Genomic DNA, 21563 nt, shown 5'->3' on the forward strand with positions numbered 1-21563 from the left:
TTTTTAGTAGAGACGAGGTTTCACCATGTTGGCCAGGATGGTCTTGATCTCCTGACCTTGTGATCCACCTGCCTCAGACTCCCAAAGTGCTGGGATTACAGGCGTGAGCCACGGCATCTGGCCTTGTTTTTAGTTTTTTAAATAACACTTGTTCTCAATTGTTTAAACTGGCTAAAGTTACGTACATTTTAAAGATTTTTGATATGTATTGAAAAATTGTCTTCCTGAGACATTTCATTTTCCCAACAGAATTATGTGATGTTTTTTTTCCCTCACGCCCTTGTCGACAATAGGTACTACGGGATTTTTTTTAAATGCCAATTTGATAGGTAAAAACCATACTGTTGTAGTTTATATTTATTTGATTATTAATGAATATTGTTTCTTAAAATAGGTTTCTTGGCCTTTTGTGTTTCTTTGAAAAATTCTCATATCAGTTTTATTTTTTTTCTGTTGGAATTTTTCTTTTTCTTATCAAATCATGTAAAGTCTTTATTGTTTAAAGCTATTGGCCCTATTTTATTTGGATAGTTTCCTCTGCTGCTGGCTTTTAAGTTTGGTTACTGATTATTTTTCACCTGCTGGGGATGAGGCTTTTTACCTGCTAGAATGAGAGGCCATGAGGTGTTCTGCTCCCCCATCCTTCTGTTGAACACAAAGCAGGTAAAGCAAAGCAGCTGTTCAGAGTCAGCTACGAGAGTTTGACAGAATTTCCCCATGGTTTGTGGTTGGGATTCGTTTATGGTTTCCAGCCAGCATCCCTGGAAGGTGATGCCTCATCTCTGATTGTTATTTGCTGGCCGGCCATGTATAAATTGCGGATGTCGTTTCTTCTATAAGACAGGGGGGATCTTTTATTTCCGTTTTCTAAGAGTTTATCTGCTTTCTTCCCACTCAGAAATGGTGCTTATGAGAAGCCTCATACTGTCATCTCTAAAAAAATCAAGGTTCCTTGGAGATAAGACATTCCTGAGAAACAGAATGCCCCGTAAACCCGGGGATTAAGTAATTAGCATTTAGGGAACTGATTGAAATTCCAGTACAGGAATTTAAAGCATGATCGGTCCTATTTATTAATTGAAATTCAGAGACTTTGAGATAATTGCCTGTCATTCCCTGCAAGGATTGTCGCTCTACTTTGAGCAGGCTCCCCCTGCCCTTTGCTTCTGTCCCTGGTCCTGAGCATCAAGCCTGCCAGCACCCGTGAGGCTCCCTTTGTTCTCAGCCTTTGCGGAGTGTAGCAAGCCCACTCTAATTGGGCTGGAGCTGGAAGCAGCTGGGATCTCATTGCCTGTGTGTCAAGTTCAGCTTTTGATGAATGTGAAAGCAGCGAGACGCACAGCAGGGGGCCCCTCCCGTTTGAAAAAGACGGAGTCCTCGGGCTGATCTTCCCTGGGGACCGTCCCACCATCCTGAAGCAAACCCTGGACTTTTGGCCCGGGATAGACCGTTGGCCAAAGCTGTTTGTAACAAAAGGATCTCTCCTTTCTAGGGGTCAGTGAGATGAGTCCTGTCAGTGAGCTGCTGGTTTGCAAGTTCGTCTGCTATTTTATCTAAAGGTCTCACTTTATCCCCTGCACTTAAAAGCAGAACAGGTGGAATTTAGGTAAAGTCCACATTGTTTTGGATCCTTGACCCTGCTCTTTCACTTCCTCACATCCCGGAGTCACAAGCTTCAGTTCCCGCCAAGTCAGCTGTGGCTGCCTGTGGCGCGGCTCTGTTTTAGCTTGGGATAGAAAAGGAAGAAGCACCCGTCATCAGTGGCGTCCTGCGTCCTTCCTCACTGAGCGCACATGGAGGAGTAATTTATGTCACTATGAGGATTACTGTTGGAGATCAGCAAGGGTTTACTCTCTGGGGCTTATTTAGATCCTGCCTAAATAGGGATAACTATATTTGGGATGGCTTACCTACATCTGTAGGTACCCTGGACCTTGAACCCTGGGTGTCAGGAGTCCTCCCTGAGCAGAGACATCCTCAGGCCTCTCCAGTGTGAACCGTAGATCCCCTCAACGGAGTTGCTCCTGAAGGCTTCCTCATAAGCCCACACCGTCTGTTGTGTTCATAGCTTGTAAGTTGTATGTTACTGTTCTCATACTGTCTCTGCTGTGCACATGGAGGTAATATCCCGCAGGCGCTGGCACAGGGCTGCTGTATTCCCAGAGCCCAGGACAGCGTCCTGAACACAGAGGATGCCTGCTTGGTAACAGGAAGCAGTCAGCCTCTCCTCAGACACACAATTTCTGTTTCCCCAGACGGTTGATCCTTAAGAAATCATGGTAGTAGTATCTTTGCAAAATGGGTAGACTGACTTTTCAGAGTGGGAATAAAACCCAGAAATTCACTTTTTTCGCCCTTCATTTACATACATTTTCAGGGTTGTTTTTTTTTTTTTTTTTTTTTTTTTTTTTAGGGGGGTTTTTTTTTTTTTTTTGGGTTTTTTTTTTTTTTTTTTTTTTTTTTTTTTTTTGGGATAGGTTTTTTTTTTTTTAAGGGAGATTTTGGAAAACTTACACATGTAAGGCATTACCTATTTAGAACCTTTGTTCTCAAGAGGTTTGGAAGCATTGCTTCTGCTTGGATGTTGGAGGACCACGTAAGATGAGCCTTGGAGGTTGTTTGTTCCAGAGGAGACACAGAGAGAGAGGTGTCTGGCCAGGCATTGCGATGCATTCAGTCTCAGGTTCTTCATAAAGCAGGAAAGAGAGTCCCTCCTGCCTTAGAAATGAGGAGACAGACCAAACTGGTTGGTGGCATGGCTGGCAGGTTGCAGTTAGGGCCAGGACCCACAGCCCTGGTTCTTTGGCTCCTCCGTTCCCCATGGGTTCCCCTTTGCCCATCAACTCCTGCGCTTCTGTGTGACCCAGCGCGGGGCCTTCCTTCTGCCTCCCTCCCCTGCTTGCTTGTGCGGCCACATCTGCATGCCTGGCGGTGGTCAGGAGTACTCTGGAGATCCCTCTTTTTTTTTTTGAGATTGATTCTTGCACTATCACCCCAGCAGTAGCGCAGTGGCACGATCTCTTCTCTGGGGTTCAAGTAATTCTCCTGCCTCAGCCTCCCGAGTAGCTGGGACTACAGGCGTGTGCCACCATGCCCAGCTTTTTTTTTGATTGTTTAGTAGAGACGGGCTTTTACCATGTTGGCCAGGATGGTCTCAATCTCCTGACCTCGTGATCCGTCCGCCTTGGCCTCCCAAAGTGCAGGGATTACAGGCATGAGCCACCGTGCCTAGCCAAGATCCCTCTTACTTGTCCCTGGCAGACTCCCCTTTGACCACAGCTCCAACCCTCTGGCTTTGTCTTGAGTCCTGGTGCTGGGGCTGGATTTGGAGTTTGGACTTGATAGGCAGAGACTACCTTTCTCAGCGGACTTCAGCTTGGCAGCACCCGGCTCTCAACCCTGCACTCCTCGGGCAGGTGTGTGCCTCTCCACCTCCTGGTCTCCATTCCCATCACAAGGCTGCGTCCTCCTAGATTGGGCGGGCTGATTCTGACACCTGGTGTTCAGTTACCAAGCATTTATTAAGGAACAGCTCAACAGCCACAATTATCAGGACTTGTGTATCCTCATTTTGCGGTTTTTCAGTTGACTAATGAGACCTGTGATTTTGCGTTCTTCATGTTATCTGGCTGTCAAATGGAATCATGCCATTCATTAACTATAGTGAGATAGTATATATGCGTATTATGATGTTGACTTTCCTCAAAAGAAAGCTGCTGTAAAAGTCCAGCTACCAAAAATAGTGAGACACTTTCCAGGATATTACCAAATTTCAAACACAGGAATTTCAACAGCAACGAAATGGAACTACATTTTAATGCCAGGCAGCTCTGTGTAAAGGTGTTTTCTGTTTCAGGAAATGTAGCCTTAATATTAAGAGTAGTTTTTGTAAAAGAACAAACCGTGGTTTCGTTTTTCAAAATATGTTTTATTTGGGTAGTTTAGTGAGAAATGGCAAAAGGTTATTAGCAAGTAACTAAGGAAGAGAAACCAACAAGTAGGCAGCCGTGAAGTTAGGGAATATCCCAGAAAAATGCCAGAGGAAGAGTAGGATGGAAATGGTGCCCTTCACTGGGGAGGGCCCCAGAGGAGCGTGTCCTTGCCAGTCCCCTGTGAGCACTGACGTCACAGGCATCTACCCTGCTTAGTTGTCCCCGGCCTAAAGGGGACATGTGTGATCATGCCATGGTAGTCTTTCATAAATCCTTTCATTCTGAGAAGAGTGATTTTAAAAAATACTTTCTATTTAACTTTATTATCTGAATATGAAAAAACAGTTCAAAAGTCAAACTGTATAAAAAGATACACTCAGAAGAATCTTGCTCTTGCCCCTGTCTCTTCCACTCCATCCATCCTCCACAGGTAAGCATTTTCACTGGTTTTTACAGAGACAGATCTCTAAATTTAAAACATTTTATTTAGGAAGTAAGCATTGCAGTCTGGGCCATACACACTGACTGGGTGGTTTCAGTATGTCTGAAGAACAAAGAGAAGTTTGGAAGTCTTGTAAAAAAGGAGAAATGTCAGGGATTTTTTTTTTTTTTTTTTTTTTTTTTTTTTTTTTTTTTTTTTTTTTTTGAGACTGAGTCTCCCTCTGTCACCCAGGCTGGAGTGCAGTGGCGCCATCTTGGCTCACTGCAACCTCTGCCTCCCAGGTACAAGCGATTCTTCTGCCTCAGCTGGGACTACAGGCACGTGCCACCATGCTCGGCTAATTTTTTATATTTTTAGTAGAGATAGGGTTTCACGGTGTTAGCCAGGATGGTCTTGATCTCTTGACCACGTGACCTGCTCTCTTCCGCCTCTCGAAGTGCTGGGATTACAGGCGTGGGCCACCGTGCCTGTGGGGTGGTTTTGAGAGTTGTTTTTTGGCACTAGTGAAGTTTTGGGGAGCTGGGAAGCTCTCATTGGTGAGGGATAGGGCTGGGTAAGCTAGTCTGAGAGTCATGGCAGGCAGTTTTGGCAGCCAGGCTTGCCCAGAATGACTTCTTGGAGCAGTGCTATGTGCTCTTGAGTGTTTTGCCCCTCTGGCCTTGGCTCTGTTAGTTGGGTAGGACAAGAATGACCCTTATGATCAATTTTCACACACTCTAGTATGTGAAAAATAATCCTTCCTGTGATTGTTTTTAAATTTATTGGTATATAATAATTGTTCATATTTATGGGATGGATGTGATGTTTTGATGTGTGCACCCTAGGATTCTGTTTGTATAAAGCAGGCCAAATACACACGTTTCCTTTGGCGCCGAGGATGGTATACTGAACGTATGTTTTTGTTTCTGCATATGCATTTTCACTAACACCATATCTTGGGGATCATCTCACATCAGCTCTCAGAGGCCTTTGTTCTTTCTTGCTAGAGGTGGGCAGAGTAAGTTTCTCAGGGGAGCTCTGGTGAGTCCGGAAGATACTGTACCAGGGACTGTCAATTTTGCTACCGCAAAGAAGCTATGGGACCTGGAAGAAGACTCTCGCCTTAATTTGTAAAGTGGCATTCCTCATACTCCTATACCCCAGAGACAATGTGCATTCAGAAATGTGGCATTATTTTGTCTGATTGGAAGAAAAAGTTTTTTCTGAAACACATTGCATTAGTGATGGAGATGTGGTATTAGAGTATCAAGTGACTGCTTCAGATCCGGAAACCTTTAACCAAGAGGAATTGCAGAAAAGGCTGCTGTGGAGGCCAGAGCCACTCCTTATTTCCACTGCCAGCCCGTGCGCCCGGCTCTCGCCTCGTGGCTGTGGCGTGTCTCTGCCGAGCAGCCTTGGAGCACTGAGGCCGCGGGCAGGAAGGGGGCTGTGGGCTTGAGTTCTGCTGTTCCCTGGCCTCACTTCTTGATCGTGTGGAACTTAAGTGTCAGGTTCCAGGAACGTTTGCCCGTCGATGGTGGTGATGGAGAATAAGAAAGACTCGCTTAAAGTGACACATGGAAGGCAGACCTGGTTTCTCCGTTTATCACAGAAGACTCTAGTGAAAAGAATTGTAATTTGGGGCAGAGACCTGAAATTTCTCTTCCTTGCCAAAATAAATTGATTTCGTCAGCTGTCTGAGCTTCATTTCTTAAACTGGACAGGAGCTAACCTAGTCTAAATTAAACTCATTTTCCATTAATAAAACTAGGTCACACCAGGCTGCCTGAGTATGCCTCTGAGTATCTCAAAGCACATTCTCCAAAATCCAGGCGTTCCTGCCATTTTCGTAAGCCATCACATGTCGCCAGCCTGATGTTGGCTCTCACCTCTCCCATGGCATGCCGCTGTAGATGTAGGGCCTGTGTCTAACTCCTTTCCAGCTGCAGGCCAATTGTGGCAGGAGGGCATTGCTGTACAGCTGCTGGGGCTGCGGACAGGCTAAGAGGAAGCTGACCTAGCCATTCTCCCGCTGGAGGACGGGCTTTGGGCAGGACGGTCCTGCCTCGCCCAAGTAAAGCATTGTTTTGCTGTTCCTTTGCTGTTCCATTCCTGCTGCTTCCCAGCAGGAAGCACCATAAGGTTTCGAAGATTTTATTTACACATGGGGGCCGATAAACTAGATCATGCAGGTAGGAAGTTATGAATTTACAACAAAAATGACAGCACAAATGGAATAATTTTAGAAAAGCCTTGTTCAGCTAGGCAGAGCATCTCTGCATGGAGAGCTCCCTGCCTGGAGAGCAGTGGGGACGCTGGCCTGCCTCACTTGCTGGAGGTTTGTAGGAGCCTCCAGGTGGCATCTGGCCCCTGCTCCAAGGCCTGTGCACACTCCCCTGCCCTGCCGTTCCTGTGGATGTCTGGAGCTGGTCTTACCTGGAAAGCCCAGGAGAGGCTCCCATTGTCTTTCCTTGTTCCTCCTTTGTCTTCCTGCACATGAGAGAGGGCCGCGAGTGAACCGTGACTTGCAGCATCTGGCAGACATAGGTCGGAATGTGGGTTTAGCATATTCTGAAATACGCAGATCTAGAAATGCTAAAGCTATTGGAGATGTCTTTCTAAAATGGAAATTGAGGGGCAGTGGAAGTCTTTGCAGTGCCTTATTTCTAGCATTCTTGTGTAATCTGAAGTATCATACCAAGTACATTTTAAACAGTAGATTGTCTTTAATTTACCTTTTCATTAAAATGCTCATATCTCTCATGAAAGGTTTTTAAAGAAACAAAGTTGGCCGGGCGTTGTGGCTCACGCCTGCAATCCCAGCACTTTGGGAGGCCAAGGTGGACCTATCACGAGGTCAGGAGATTGAGACCATCCTGGCCCACATGGTGAAGCCCCATCGCTACTAAAAATACAAAAATTAGCTGGGCGTGGTGGTGTGTGCCTGTAATCCCAGCTACTCAGGAGGCTGAGGCAGGAGAATCGCTTGAACTAGGGAGTTGGAGGTTTCAGTGAGCCGAGATCTCACCACTGTATTCCAGCCTGGCACAGAGGGAGGCTCTGTCTCAAGCCTCAAAAAAAAAAAAAAAAAAAGAAATAGTCGTGAGAAAGGGGAGGGCTGTCACGTAATACATTGTCTGCCCTGATATCCCAGCTTTCCGTGGGTTAAGCTGTGTCCTCTCAGGTTTCTTTGCTGCCTTTGTGAGACCTTCTCAACAAGATGGAGATTCCTGAGTGCTAACAAAGTTTTTCTTGCTTCTATTTGCAGTGCACAGAAGCCAAAAAGCATTGCTGGTATTTTGAAGGACTCTATCCAACCTATTATATGTAAGTATTTGCACTTTTCTGTGGTTTCATTCTGTGGCAGTACCTTTCTCTGGGAATTGTCTTGCTAAAGGTCTGGGTGTGGGATAGGGAAAGCCCGGTGTGGCCCAGCCTCTACTGTGGTGCCAGGCCTGCCTCGCTGGGGGATGAGCAGGCAACCTCACCCTGGTATCCTGCCCATTCAGACCAGTTACGCTGAGGACGATCTGAAATCCTGTGCCCTGTTCTGTGATGCAGGTGAGCTCACATGTGAGGGGAAAATGGGGGTGACATGTCTGTGGAAGACAAACGTTATGTTGGCTTGTGCACATTTTCCTAGGCAAAGAAAGCAAGGATCGTAGGAGTAGACTTAGGACCGCAGTGGAGCCACTGTGATGGTGTGTGTGTGTGCGCGTCTGTGACTGTGATGGGGTGTGTGTGTGTGTGTGTGTCTGTGCACATGTGTAGGAAGTCACAATGATCGCCTGTCTCTTGAGGCTTCCTCCCCAGAGAGCTGCCGTCACAGCCTCTCAGCTCAGAGCAGGTTATACACCTTCCGGGCCCCCCTCACTGTCTGCCAGTCTTGCTGTAATGAGGGCATGGCTGCATTTTCTCCCTGTGGTTTTCGTGTGTTTGTAATATCTGCCGTGGTAGCCACCAGCCCTGTGGAGCCACCTACCTCAGTGGCTACATTAACTCTCCAGGTTATCAGTTCCTGTTTTTGATTCTGTTTTGAAGTTCCTTAGGTATTGAGTGGAATGCCCTAACCAAAATTTCCCAAAAACTCGATTATTCTTAGTATTGAATTTTGTAAAACCTGAGATTCTTCAGGCATATAATTGTAGTCTAGCAGAAACACTGTATATTCTAGCTTATAGGGTAATTGGGTAGGAGACGTATAATAACAGCAGAAAGGGCTATTTTTTAATCTGTCAGAACATACCTTTTTCTTACCTGTCATTATTATTTTTTTCTTTTCCGAGACGGACTCTTACTCTGTCACCAGGCGAGAGTGTAGTGGGGCAATCTCACTGCAGCCCCCGCCTCTGGGTTCAATCGATTCTCATGTCTCAGACTCCCAAGTAGCTGAGAATGCAGGCATGTACCACCATGCCCAGCTAATTTTTGTATTTTCAGTAGAAACGGGGTTTCTCCATGTTGGCCAGGCTGGTCTCGACTCCTGACCTCAAGCGATCCGCCTGCCTTGGCCTCCCAAAGTGCTGGGATTAGAGGTGTGAGCCACCTTGCCCAGCCTCGTCCTTGTCATTCTTGAGGAGCCCAGTGTAGGAGGGGAAGGTTGCCCATCTGTCAGTGGGGGTGGGGCACGGAGAGGCTGGCCATGTTCCTCGTCTTGGTTTTATACTGACAAGCAGGAGTCAATATGCCCCATGGCGTGGAGGCCCTGGCAGGAAGCCTCTGCAGCTGCAGAAAGACAGACCCCACTTGGAAAATAAAGCAGCAGTGTAAAGACTGGGGCTCTAATTACAGAATTGTCAGATTGAAGAGAAATGGTAATGGGATAACAGGAAGAGAAAATATTTTGGGCCTTCTCGGCGTAATGAATTTTCATCAGTACACTTTATTTCCTTGTTCACCTTCTTGTGCAAATGTGGACCTTGGGCCTCCTGTGTGTACTGCCTTGAAAACCTATTTCTCCAGTTGTTTTATAGATGAGCTTTGTCAGCTTGCGCGTCATAGGTCACTGCTGTTCTTGTATTGACTTGTTCATTTGTTCTTTATTAATTCACTTGTTCCCTGCATATTGTGAAAGTATTTTACATTGAGTTGGAACCAGGGAACACAGAGACAAGCCCTGCTTTTGTCACTCAGGCCTGTGGCTCGGTTTTCTTTCCTGCTTTTCTCTTCCAATGGTGGGGAGAAGGATCCAGAGCACCTTAAGTGCACTGTCTAGAAAAATGGAAAAGCCAAGTGACTGTTAGAACACGAAGCTCAGCATGGGAATAACAGCAGGTAATAGTTACTAAGCGCCTACTCCAGGCCCAGCGTTGTCCTGTGCCCCGTACGTGAATTGAGGTCTTCTGACCTCATGGTGCCAGAAAACGCCACCCCACCCACTGGTCTTCTCGGTTCTGACTCTGGTCTTTCTGTTTCTCCTCTGGTTCCTAGTGCCCTCACTCACATTCAGATCTGTGAATGCCCCTCTGAACCACTGCAGAAACTTTCTAACTGGTCTCCTTTCAGCCTCTGCTCCCATCCAGTTCTCACTTCTTTCTAAATTTTCATGTCACTTTTTTGCTTAAAACCATCAGGAACAAGGTCCTTTTAACAGTAGACTTTCAAGAGAGTGTCTGGCTTTATCTTCCTTCCCTATTGTGAGTCTCATGAGGGCAACAAGTTATAAATACTTGACTCCCCAGCAAGGCATAGGATAGTGCCCGACACAGCGGCCATCCTCGTTGGTGAGCGGATGCATTTCCTTGCAGTTCCCACCGTTCGGTCAGCAGCGCTGACCCACGCAGGGGACCTTTGGTTGTTTCCCAGTTCTCTGAGCTTCTTCTGACGCAGTTCCCCTGTCCCCTTAAGAGTTTGTTCCTCCCTCCCTGTTTTGGCTCTGAGAGAGTGCTGACAACACCAGTGAACTGCGCCAGGTGGCGAGTGCTTCGGGATGGGGCCGTGGGCTCTGCATTCTGTGACCCTGCCGCCTGGCCCAGTGCATGGCACCTGATGTTTGTCATCATGTTCGTGCAGAGTTCACATATTTGCCATTACTTTTTTATTTAATTGGGGTGAAATTCAGAGAAAAGAATTAACCGTTTTAAAGTGACCCATGCAGTAGCATGGAGCACATTCCCCACGTGGTGCGGTCCCCACCTCTGTATAGCAGCAGCCTTCCCATCCCTCCGCTCTGTTATTGGCGCTGCGATCTTGGCAGCTGCTTCCTCTGTAAAACCTGCTGGGTTTGAGGCACGGGGCATGTACGTGGCCAGTGCAGAAGTTGTAAGAACAGAACAAACCCAAGGCCAGCTCACCTCTCTCACGTATGCTCATGAGATTAGTGCTACAGACTCAGTGTGCCACTTCCCCGCACATGCGAGGGACGGCAGTGTCCTGATATAGCAGTGAACCCAGTGTGGTACCAAGGAGAAAGGGCAGCTAGCACACGTGTGGTGGCTTGTCCAGTGCCCTAACCGGTCCAGAGATTTAACACTCAAAAGGTGTCTTCTCCAAAGCTGTTTTCTCCACTGTCCATCAGGTTGGGGTCATGAAGCATTTTTCTTCAAGGACAATGAGTAGAAATTGCTTAGCTGTATTCTACTCCATCCAAGCATATCTTGCTCCAGGAGAGGTCTGCTGCAGGCAAAAGACGGTAGCAGCACCCCCACTGGAAGTGCTTGGCCTGCAGGAGGCACAGCTGCCCTAGAGTTAACCTTGAGGGCACGTTATTGTTGATCGCTGGAGCCCGCTGTGGTTTCTGCCACCTTGGTGCAGAAGGCAATGCAGGTACAGGAGACTCGTATCCAGCCCAGGCTCGCCCTTCTTCCGGAGGCCTGGGCGGGATGCAGTGGAGGCTGGCGAGCTGCCATTGCACACCACGGCTGGCCTGGCCTCTGGACACATGGCCAGTGTGCAGGGTGTTGTCCTGGGGATGGTGACGGCTGCACCTCATTCATTCCAGACGCAGGTATCTGTGGAGGGCCACCACGTGTCAGGTGTGGTGCGTTGTGGTGTGCAGGACAGGGAGGGTACCTGTGCCTCAGGCAGCAGTGGTACAGTCACGTGAGACTGGTCATTTCTGAAACATGTTTAACATTACATTTAAAAAAACCTTAAAATTGGCCGAGTGCAGTGGCCTGTAATCCGCCCTTTTGGGAGGCTGAGGTGGGCAGATCTCCTGAGCTCATGAGTTTGAGACCACTGTGGGCAACATGTTGAAATCCCATCTCTACTAAAATATACACACAAAAGATCAGCTGGGCATAGTTGCGCAAGCCTGTAGTCCCAGCTACTCGGGAGGCTGAGGCATGAGAATTGCTTGAGCCCTGGAGGCGGATGTTGCAGTGAGCCAAGATGGTGCCACTGCACCCCAGCTTGGGCTACAGAGTGAAACTCCATCTCAAAAAAATCTTAAATTATAGTAGATGTCATGTAAAATGTACGTATATTCTACGTTTAATTTCATCTGAGTAAAGTGCTTTATCTAAGATTCTCCAAGATAGATTATTCCTTACAAATACGTTGACTGAGGGTGGCGTCCTGTTTTGTTAGAGGTTGTTTTTTTTCTTTCCCCTGTGGAAAATGTATTTCAAATAACACCTCTGTTTTGTGAGTGTAACTCATCATGCGGAGTGCATTGGGAAGGGAACACCTAGGTTGCAAACTTGTTTTAGAGATTTTACTTCTATATTTGATAATCTGATTTCATTCTATCTCGCCGGAAATCACAGATGGCAGCCACCTTCTCCCCACTCTGCCTGTCCCTGAATTTCATTCCAGCATGCCAGTTAGTAAGCTAACAGAGACTGATCTCTTTTAATGAAATGTAGGTTTTCCGCTGTTGCTACCTAGACATTCAAAATTATTCTCACCTGTTCCGATTTCTTTGTGCTAAATGATCTCTCTTTCTACCCTATCCCTGCATCAAGGTTTGTTTCATTTCCTTAATTTGCTATTTTTCCATTGTTGGTATGGGAGACTGTGTATTACATGTATAAACAAGATATTCTCCTTTTTGAAGAAAAAGACCGTTTGGGATCTGAACAGAAAAGCAATATATTCCCGTTCCCTCCAATAATGTTTCTTTTTCCCTTCCACTTTCCTTCACTACCTGCCTTTCTTGTTGCAAGCTGCCCTTCCAAGAGCTCTGAATTAAAATGTGCCTCTCTGTGCTTTGGGTCAGGGCTTACTAGGTGTCTCCTGTTAGCAGCATGTGGTTTCAAAATAGCAGGTGTCTGTGTGGCCCCAGCAGTTCCCGGCCCGTGGCTTGCATTCTCCCCTCGAGTCACACTTCTGCCCAGGCCTTGCTCCCTCAGCTCCTTTGGCAGCGTGGCCTGAAATGGGCCACCGTGTGAGCTTCCTGGAGCCCAAAGATGAGAAGATAAAGGTGGGAGCTGACCGAGGAGCATGTCTTGCAGGATCCAAAGCCGCAAAGCAGCACACTTCCCTCCCAGTCCAGAAAGTGCTGCCGACTAAGGTGGCGTTTTTCAGAGAAGAGCCTAGACGCAGATCCACGTCTGGGAGCTCAGTCTGACGTCCAGGTGGCTGCAGGGAGCACTGAGTCCTCCCTCATCAGGTGACAGGGAGCTCCTGCCTGTCACAGAGTCTGTGCCTACTGCTCCTGTGGCGCAGCAAGGTGGAGAGGCAAGGGAGGAGGTAGCCCCAGGCGCTGTTCAGCCTGCGGCTTCAGTTCTCTGTAAAGGAGGTGTGGTCGCGGTGCCTGGTGCACTGGGTTGCCGTGCAATACAAATACTGCTGTGCATGTGAGTAAGGACTCAGTCACTGTTTGTAGTGTCTGCAGTCTTCCGAATATTTGCAGTTTCATTTGGCAGATTTTAACACAGACCTTGGAGAAGACCGGGGGTTCTGTGTCCAGAGGTGGCTGATGGGTCCCCTGACTTTACCTGGGGACCTCTGTCCCACCTCGCTGCTGGGCATGCTCTTGGTGATGCTCTGGAAGGCGGCCTTTCCCAGCACGTCTTCAGTATCTTCCAGAGGTTACCTGGTCCTTCCTCCACGCCTGAGTGGACACCACCATCCATTTGTGGGCAGTGAGGTCCTCTAGGGTCAGGAGCAGTGGTTATAAGAAATGTCACCCTCTTCGCTGAGATTTCCCTCTCCACTGAGATTTCCAGCCCAGGTACTCCTCAGCTCCCCAGAGGCAGCCCGTCTCACAGCCACCACCCATGAGAGGACATGGCCTGTGGAAGAGCAGAGAGAGGGTGGTGGCCTGGGAGGCAGTAGCAGGCTGAAGGTGACGCAGCATGTCTGTATGCCAGGGTGTGGACAGGGACCTCGAGAGGCTCCTCCACAGCTGACAGAGGTGCACGTTTGTCACACAGGGTTCAGGGCTTATCCAGCAGGAGGCAGAGCCCATTCCGGCAGACTGCATGGCCCCAGCTCACCACAAGGACAGCTAAGACCTGTTCACTTCTTTGCATCTGCCTTTGCAGCAGGGCAGAGCAGAGGGCGGCCCTGAGTTGTCCCAGACTAGCTGAGACACCAACTCTGTCAGACACACAGCCTGGGAATGCAGTGGCTGACATGTGTGGAGTGCTTGCCTAAGCACGCTGTGGTGATGAGGGTCCCTCTCTGCAGCCCATACCCCTCTTTGGTACATGGATACCATGCTCCTTCACGGGACTTACTGTGGCTGAAATAAAACATCTGTGTGTCTCCTCCCTATGCTGGGAGCCTGTCTTGCTGATGTTTATAACTTTTGTGTTAACAACACAGGGCCTGGCCCATAGAAGGCACTCAGTACAGTATACCTTTAGTAACGGAGACGAATGGTGGAGGGGTGGAGACGGAAGGAGTGAATCTGAAAGCATTCTTTGGGGATGGAACATATTTTAGGGGCTGGAATTCAAAAGATCTTCTCTAGCCCAGCTGTGCCATCAAGTTGCTGTGTGATCTTGGGCAAAGGTTCCATCTCTCTGGGCCCGTTTCCTGTGCTAGGTCATCTTCAAGGCCTCATCCCACTTATTCCACAACACTCTGGCTGGCTGCTGGGAATAATTTATAGCCTAGAGAATAAAAGATGAATGACTGAGCAGGCGTGTGTGATGTAGCAGAGACAAGCGACAAATGGGAGATGGATTTTAGCTCATTAAGGGTCCAGCCTGCTTGCCAAGTACAAAGCGACCACCTTGTGTCTCCTTCCAAGCCAGTGAGTCTTCTGTCTTCTGCAGGTCTTGGTACTGACGTGACAGCGTGAAAAAGGGCACCGCTCCCAGTCAGGCGCTGGGGTGGATCCGGGAGCCTGGCCTCACTGGGCCGGATCTCATGGCTCCTTAGACATGTCAGGTGCTTTCTGACAGTTACCTGGACTTCAGACGACTTTTTTCATGTGACTTTAAAAAGCCAGAGAGAGCTGACGATTTAGATGTGGAAGTTTCTTGTTACTATGAATTGAAATGAATCTGCTGTCATCCAGAAAATTGAGGGGGGGTTAGAGATGGTTTAGTACTCTTGACTGGACATCATGATTTAAAAGGAAAATAACACTTGGCCCTTTGAAGGGCTGGCAGGACGAAAAGATTTGGCCCCAAAGGTGGTTCTGTACTTACCTCCATTCTCATAGAATACCAGGTATTAAGGTATTAAGACCGTCTCCCTCTAGTTTTACCGACATGGCAGCTGACACCAGGAGATGCTAAGTCTCGCTGGGCCTGCAGCATCGTCAGAGGTCTTTTGCATGACTGGGTCACATCTCTGGCTGCCGCGTGGATGGGGCAGAGCTGCAGGGCATTTGGGTTCTGGGTCTTCTGTTTGCTCACTTATTTTAGTTTTTTGTTCAGATCTAAGTACCATTGAAGGAAAGAATGTGGAGAAGCTTCTCGGAAGTCAACTCCACTGAGATAACAGGAAATTCACACACTGCCAAGCTCAAAGGAGAGTGTGGAAGGGAACATATGGATGGCTGCTTGTTGTCAAACTGCTGGATAAGGGGAAGATAGGATCCACGAAACAGAATTAAGGAATATGATCATCAGTGTCGTGCATTACTGAGTACCTGTAATTTTCAGAGCACCACTAAAGCGGGAGGTAGCCGGTGTGTAGGGAAGTTAGTGACGGGGGAGGCAGGGCCTGTTCTGGAGGAGCACAGGGTCCAGGGCTTATCCAGCAGGAGGCAGGGCCCATTCCTGCCAGCACTATTGATTTTGACCAGGCTGCTTTCAGGCCTTATTCCCAAGTCTCCCATTGGAGCGTGAAGCTTCTTTTAAAGTGCTTACATTACCCCGTGCTGTTGGCTGCCTCTGGGTTCATTTCTCTGCTGTGAATAATTAATGCTGTGAGTAGGTGAAGTGCTGTTCACAGGTGTCAAATCAAGATCCAGAGACAGGGTTGGTAGAGCCAGCACCTGGCGGACCGCTTTACCTGCCTGCTAGGGGTGCGGGTGCCAGGGTCAGTCCCAGGCTCCCTGGACACGAGGCCATCTCTGACCAGCAGGTGCCCTTCATGGCCCTGCAGGCAGACTCTGAGCCTGATGGGGAGGCCCCTCTGTGCAAAGTCAGCTGGACGCCTTCGCTGAGCTCTCCGCAGCACTGGGCAGTGGGAGCAGGGGCGTTTCCCCGGCTGAGTGCTTCATGCGCCTGCTGCAGACCCTCACTGTTCTGCCATCAGGAGATGGAGCACACCCTTTGGGCTGCAGCCAGGAGGGGGCAGATATTCAAGAGCACAGTTTCTTTTTCCTTGGTTCTTGTTGGGTTTATCAGTGAAGATTCCTGGTGTAAGTTGGAGACGCCTTCTCTATAACAGGGAGAAATCTATCCCTTGTGATGATCTGCTTAAGAGCTTTAGACCCCTAAAATGTGATCTTCTGTATATATTTGAACTTTATTTATTTATTTATTTATTCACTTTGTCACCCAGGCTGGAGTTCAGTGTCATGATCTTGGCTCACCGAAACCTCCACCTTGCAGGTTCAAGCGATTCAGCCTCAGCCTCCCAAGGTGGCTGGGATTACAGGCACACGCCACAACGCCTGGTTAATTTTTGTAGTTTTAGTAGAGATGGGGCTTCACCATGTTGACCAGGCTGGTCTCAAACTGCTGACCTCAAGTGACCCGCCCACCTCAGCCTCCCAAAGCGTTAGGATTATAGGTGTGAGCCACTGCACCTGGCTGAACTTTATTTCTTTTAATTACATATTGTGAATATGCTTCTAAGTCAGTATACAGAGTCCCCCCCACCATTCTTTTTGATAGCAGCAGAATATTTCCTAGGGACACCTCATCATTCATTTATACAGTTAGTGCCTTTTTGAAAAAAAAACTATTGAAGCTTCTCAGTTCTTTATCTGTAATTCTTGTAGACCCAGAAGACCTGAGACAGGTCTCGGTTAATTTAGAAAGTTTGTTTTGCCAAGGTTGAAGATGTGCACCCGTGTCACAGCCTCGGGAACCCCTGACAACACGTGCCCAAGGTGGTCGGGGCACAGCTCGGTTTTATACATTTTAGGGAGATGTGAATTATCATCAATATCTGTAAGAAGTACATTGGTTCATCCAGAAAGGCAGGGACAACTTGAAGCAGGTAGGGGACTTCCAGGTCACAGGTGAGGTACAGGGGGTTGCATTCTTTCGAGTTTCTGATTAGCCTTTCCAAAGGAGGCAATCAGAATATGCATCTGTCTCAGTGAGCAGAGGGATGACTTTGAACAGAATGGGAGGCAGGTTTACCCTGAGCCGTTTCAGCTTGATTTTTCCTTTTAGCTTAGTGATTTGGGGCATCCAGGGTATTTTCTCTTAACATTCTAAAATTTTAAGCTGTGGTCATAAACAAATTTTTAATAATTCACTTGGTAGCAAGAACATATTTGAACAACATGAGGCTATTTATAGTCTTTAAAAATTCCATTTGGTATGATGTTTCGTATATTTTAATGCTGGCTATATTACATGGGGTGGATTTGCAGAAATTGAATTGCTGAATCAAAGCTTATGCTTATTTGATATTCTAATAAATACTGACTGCTGTCCCTGAGGGTCATCATGGTAATAGGTCATCATTGTCTGAGAGAACCAGTTTCAAACTGTCCCCACCAGCTCTGTGTTAACATTTTAATCAATGTCCTTTGTGTGCTTTTGAGTTCTTGTTATTAATGTATTGTTCCCATCTTTGCTAAGTTGCCTTTCTGCTGCAGCGTCCCTTCTGTTTAAGTCAAAACCTTTACAAGGTTCTGGAACCAAGGTGGGTAACTGGGCTATGCATAGGTTGCCCTTAAGCTCATGTCTGGTATGGAGGACAGAGGCCTCTAACAGTTAACCACAATACTGCTCACGGGTGAGGCTGTAGAAATGGGGGTCCTGCCAAGGGAGGAGCAGGACGGATGGGGACAGCAGGGGATGGTGCTGGGAGAGACCTCACAGGGCTGACCTTTGAAGTGGGGGCATGGGGGGGAGTCGGAGGATGTGGGAGGAGTGTAGGCATGGGAACACAAAGGTGCAGGGTGCAGTGGGGAATCGTGGGGCTGGAGTGCAGGGTGCCTGGTAGATGGCAGGAGATGAGATAGAAAAAGGAGGGAGAAGCCCAGTGAGAAGGGTCTCAAATGCCTTCTGAGGGACTGAGGCTCCCTTCTGCACACAGCATTGGGGCAGGCCAGGTCCCACTAACACAGGCCTCCATAACAAGTGTTTCAGTACTGACTGCGTGGCTAAGTTAAATATTAAAAACTAAAAAAAGTCAGTGCCCATGTATAAAGGCTGGAATGTAACAAAAGCCCACCAAGAGTTTTGCCTAGGCCTTTCCTGGGCCCTAAAGCATGACAAAATAACGAAGGCATTCCTAACAGGACCCGTTTAGGATTAAACAAGCTTTATTGTGGGTCTGAAGAAGCTCCCCAGGCCTCCACAAACAAGTTTATCGGGAGTCTGAAGGAACTCCCCAAACCTCCGTGATTTAGCAGGAGGCATAATAAGGGTGATCACCCCAGCACCTGGACCCACTTAGAGTGAATTTACTGAGGCTCCAGAGGAAGATCTTGAGGACTCAGACCTTAGTTATAGATTAAAAGAAGTTAGTCATTTATATCTTTAGATGAACGCACACTTACATGTAGACATATAGCTTAGAAGGTATATAAGCTCTGGAAAACGTAATTTTGAGTTGGTCTGTCGATAATTTCCAGGCCTTCTACCAGTAACCGGTTGCAGAAATAAAAACTCTTCCTCCTCTGTTCATCAGCATCTCATTATTGGGCCAGGACAAACAGCAGCCTGACCCTCTGTTTGGTCCGGGAACAGTATGGCGACACGGTCCACTGGTCTTCAGCAGGGGAGGAGGCGGTGGCTGTAGTAAAGGCAAGGCAGAGTCCGACTCCTCCTGTAGAAGCAGGGCTGAGGAACAGGCGGTGGGCACAAAAAGCATCTCACAGAAGAGTCCGTGTGGAGGGAAAGGGAGTCAAATAAATCAGAGGTTTCTGGTTGGGAAGACAGTGAGAGAGAGACTGTGAAAAGGTTAGGTTCCGGGAAAGATTCCGAAGAGACTGGGTAGAGAATGTCAGCTGTGTGCATGTGGAGTTTGGAGTTCTTGCAGAATACACAGTAAACGGAGCCAGTGAGGAATTCACTTTTGTGGCAGAGGTGGCAGAGGGCAGGATGTAGCCTAGAGCTGGCGAGCAGACTTTGCTAACAACTAACCAGCTGTATAGTCGGAATGTGTGTCCTTCCAAAATTCATACGGTGAAACCTAATACTCAGTGTACTATTATTAAGAGGTGGGGCCTTTGGGGAGGCGGTTAAGTCAAGAGGGCTCTGTCCACACGAATGGGATTACAAGAGGCTGCAGGGAGCTGCCCTGCCCTCTTCTGCCCTGTGAGGACACAGCAGCAAGATGTCATTCATGAAGCAGGGAGCCCTGACTGGATACCGAATCTGCTGGGCCTTGATCCTGGGCTTCCCAGCCTCCAGAACTATGAGCAATCAATTTCTATTGTTTATAAGTTACCCAAGCTGTGGTATTTTGTTGTAACAGCCTGAACAGACTTAACAAACAGTGACAAGTAAAAATAGAGTTGAGAAGGTAAGCCAGGTGTGAACCTCAGTGTAAGTGTCCAGATTTTTTAGGTACTAGAATCTTTCTCCCTTCCCAATCTCATTGCCAAAACTCAGCTCATTCCTTTAGCATTTATCGTGCCTGTGTGATTTCAATGATAGGAAATTTATTATCAAATTAAAATTGGTAATAAATTTGAGACAGGGTCTTGTCCTGTCACCTAGGCTGGAGCACAGTGGTGCATTCCTAGCTCACTGCAGCCTCAAACTCCCTGGCTCAAGCGATCTTCTCGCCTCAGCCTCTGAGTCGCTAGGACTACAGGCTTGTGCTGCCACATCTGGCTAATTTTAAAAGATTTTTTATAGAGATGGGATCTCACCGTGAGATCATAGGCAGACTTCTGTTTTTCACTTTTGTATGGAAAATGGAAAACACCTTTCAGAGAAGGTGGTTTCTGGTAACAACTGTGTCTCTGAAAGAGACATATGACCAGGATTTGTTTTTTTCACCTTATATTTAGTAAACCAGAAACCAGAAGGATTGTTTTTCAAGATAGGGTTGAATAGAAATAATTTTAAATGATCAGCAATTTACTGAAAGGAGAAAGAGGGAAAACCTCTACCCCAGAAACACAAGGGTGGAGTTTTAAAAACTCTGGGCTAGGTGCAGTGGCTCACGCCTGTAATCCGAACACTTTGGGAGGCCAAGGTGGGCAGATCATGAGGTCAGGAGATCGAGACCATCCTGGATAAAACAGTGAAACCCTGTCTCTACTAGAAATACACATACAAAAATTAGCCGGGCGTGGTGACATGTGCCCGTAGTCCCAGGTATTCGGGAGGCTGAGGCAGGAGAATCACTTGAACCCGGGAAGTGGAGGTTGCAGTGAGCCAAGATCACGCCACTGCACTCCAGCCTGGGCAACAAGAGTGAAACTTCGTCTCAAAAAAAAAAAAAGAAGCTTGTGGATGGGCATAGTGGCTCATGTCTGTAATCTGAGCACTTTCAGAGGCTGAGACAGGTGGATAACCTGAGGTCAGGAGTTTGAGACCAGCCTGGCCAACATGGCAAAACCCCATCTCTATGGAAAATATAAAAAATTAGCTGGGCGTGGTGGTTGCATGCCTGTAATCTCAGCTACTCGGGAGATTGAGGCAGAAGAATTGCTTGAACCCAGGAGGAGTAAATAAGCCAGTTAGATGGATTTGTAATGAAGATAATAGCTGTATTTATAAAATTATGATTAGTAAAATCTCAACGTAGAAGGAAGATCTCTTGGAATTCACCATTGACTTCATCATCAATACTTTAGCATTGACTTGAATGAAAATAGGGAAGGCCTGCCATGTTGATCATATATACAAATTGTAGATAGAGGAAGCCTGCCGTCCCTCCCTCCCTCCCTCCCTCCTTCTCGTTTTCTGAATTAAGGTATAATTCACATACCATAAAATTCACTTGCCCATTTGTTTAATCCTGACGCGTCTGGCTGTGGGTTGGGCTGAGCACATGAGCTTTCACCCTTCTCTCCGTCTTCCCACCTCACTCTCCTTTTCTGTGTGCTCCTGATCTCCTTGCGGCTAAGCAAGGACTCACTTCATGGTGCCACCTTCTTTCTCTCCCTTTGGTTTTCTTTCCCGAGGCAGCCTCCTGGACTTTGGGAAGGTCTCAGGTTTTGGATTTCAGCTTTAGAGCATGGAAAGATTTCTCTTTGTTTTCAGGCCCCAGTCTCATTTCTCCCTGACCCGACTGTGATTATTGGATGTGACTGTGCTAAGTCATATGTGTTTATCGTCATAGAGAGGCAGTCTTCAGCAGTCCTGGGTCCCAGCAAACCTTGACTCGTATCTTTCATGTCAGTGACAGAAAACTGGAAGGAATAGTGAATGCCTTGAGTGACCGAATGAGGATCCAAAGGCTCTTGACAGGATAAAAGTAATGGGGCAAATTGCAAAAGTTCACCCTTTTTTTGGATAAGCATAAGGTCCTATTTGGGTCTGAGACTGTACTGTACTGGTACAGCAAGGAAAGACAGAACTTACTGAGAAGAGCTTGGAAGTTTTGATGGAAGGTTCGTTAGGATTTGGCTATATCACAGTTGTTAAAAAGGTTGATCCTGCCTGAAGCTCCAGTAAGTGTAGAAATGAGAGTAAACTGGGATTCTTCCCAATGAAGAGAAACCACAACTGTGCCAAGCTAGTCATCGTTTTCTGTCTTGGGAGAATATGCGAGTC

General features: G+C 47.4%; 1 protein-coding gene across 1 annotated transcript in view; it reads left to right on the forward strand.

Annotated features, from left to right (window-relative positions):
- VOPP1 (VOPP1 WW domain binding protein) overlaps positions 1-21563 on the forward strand; it is a 93584-nt gene that overhangs the window by 38535 nt on the left and 33486 nt on the right. Inside the window, exon 2 of the mRNA XM_017516422.2 lies at positions 7622-7680. Within this exon, the coding sequence (XP_017371911.1) occupies positions 7622-7680 (59 nt within the window). The remainder of the gene's footprint in view (positions 1-7621; positions 7681-21563) is intronic.

The sequence above is a fragment of the Cebus imitator genome, unplaced genomic scaffold (genome assembly GCF_001604975.1).
Source record: "Cebus imitator isolate Cc_AM_T3 unplaced genomic scaffold, Cebus_imitator-1.0 Scaffold586, whole genome shotgun sequence".
Lineage (NCBI taxonomy): Eukaryota > Metazoa > Chordata > Mammalia > Primates > Cebidae > Cebus > Cebus imitator.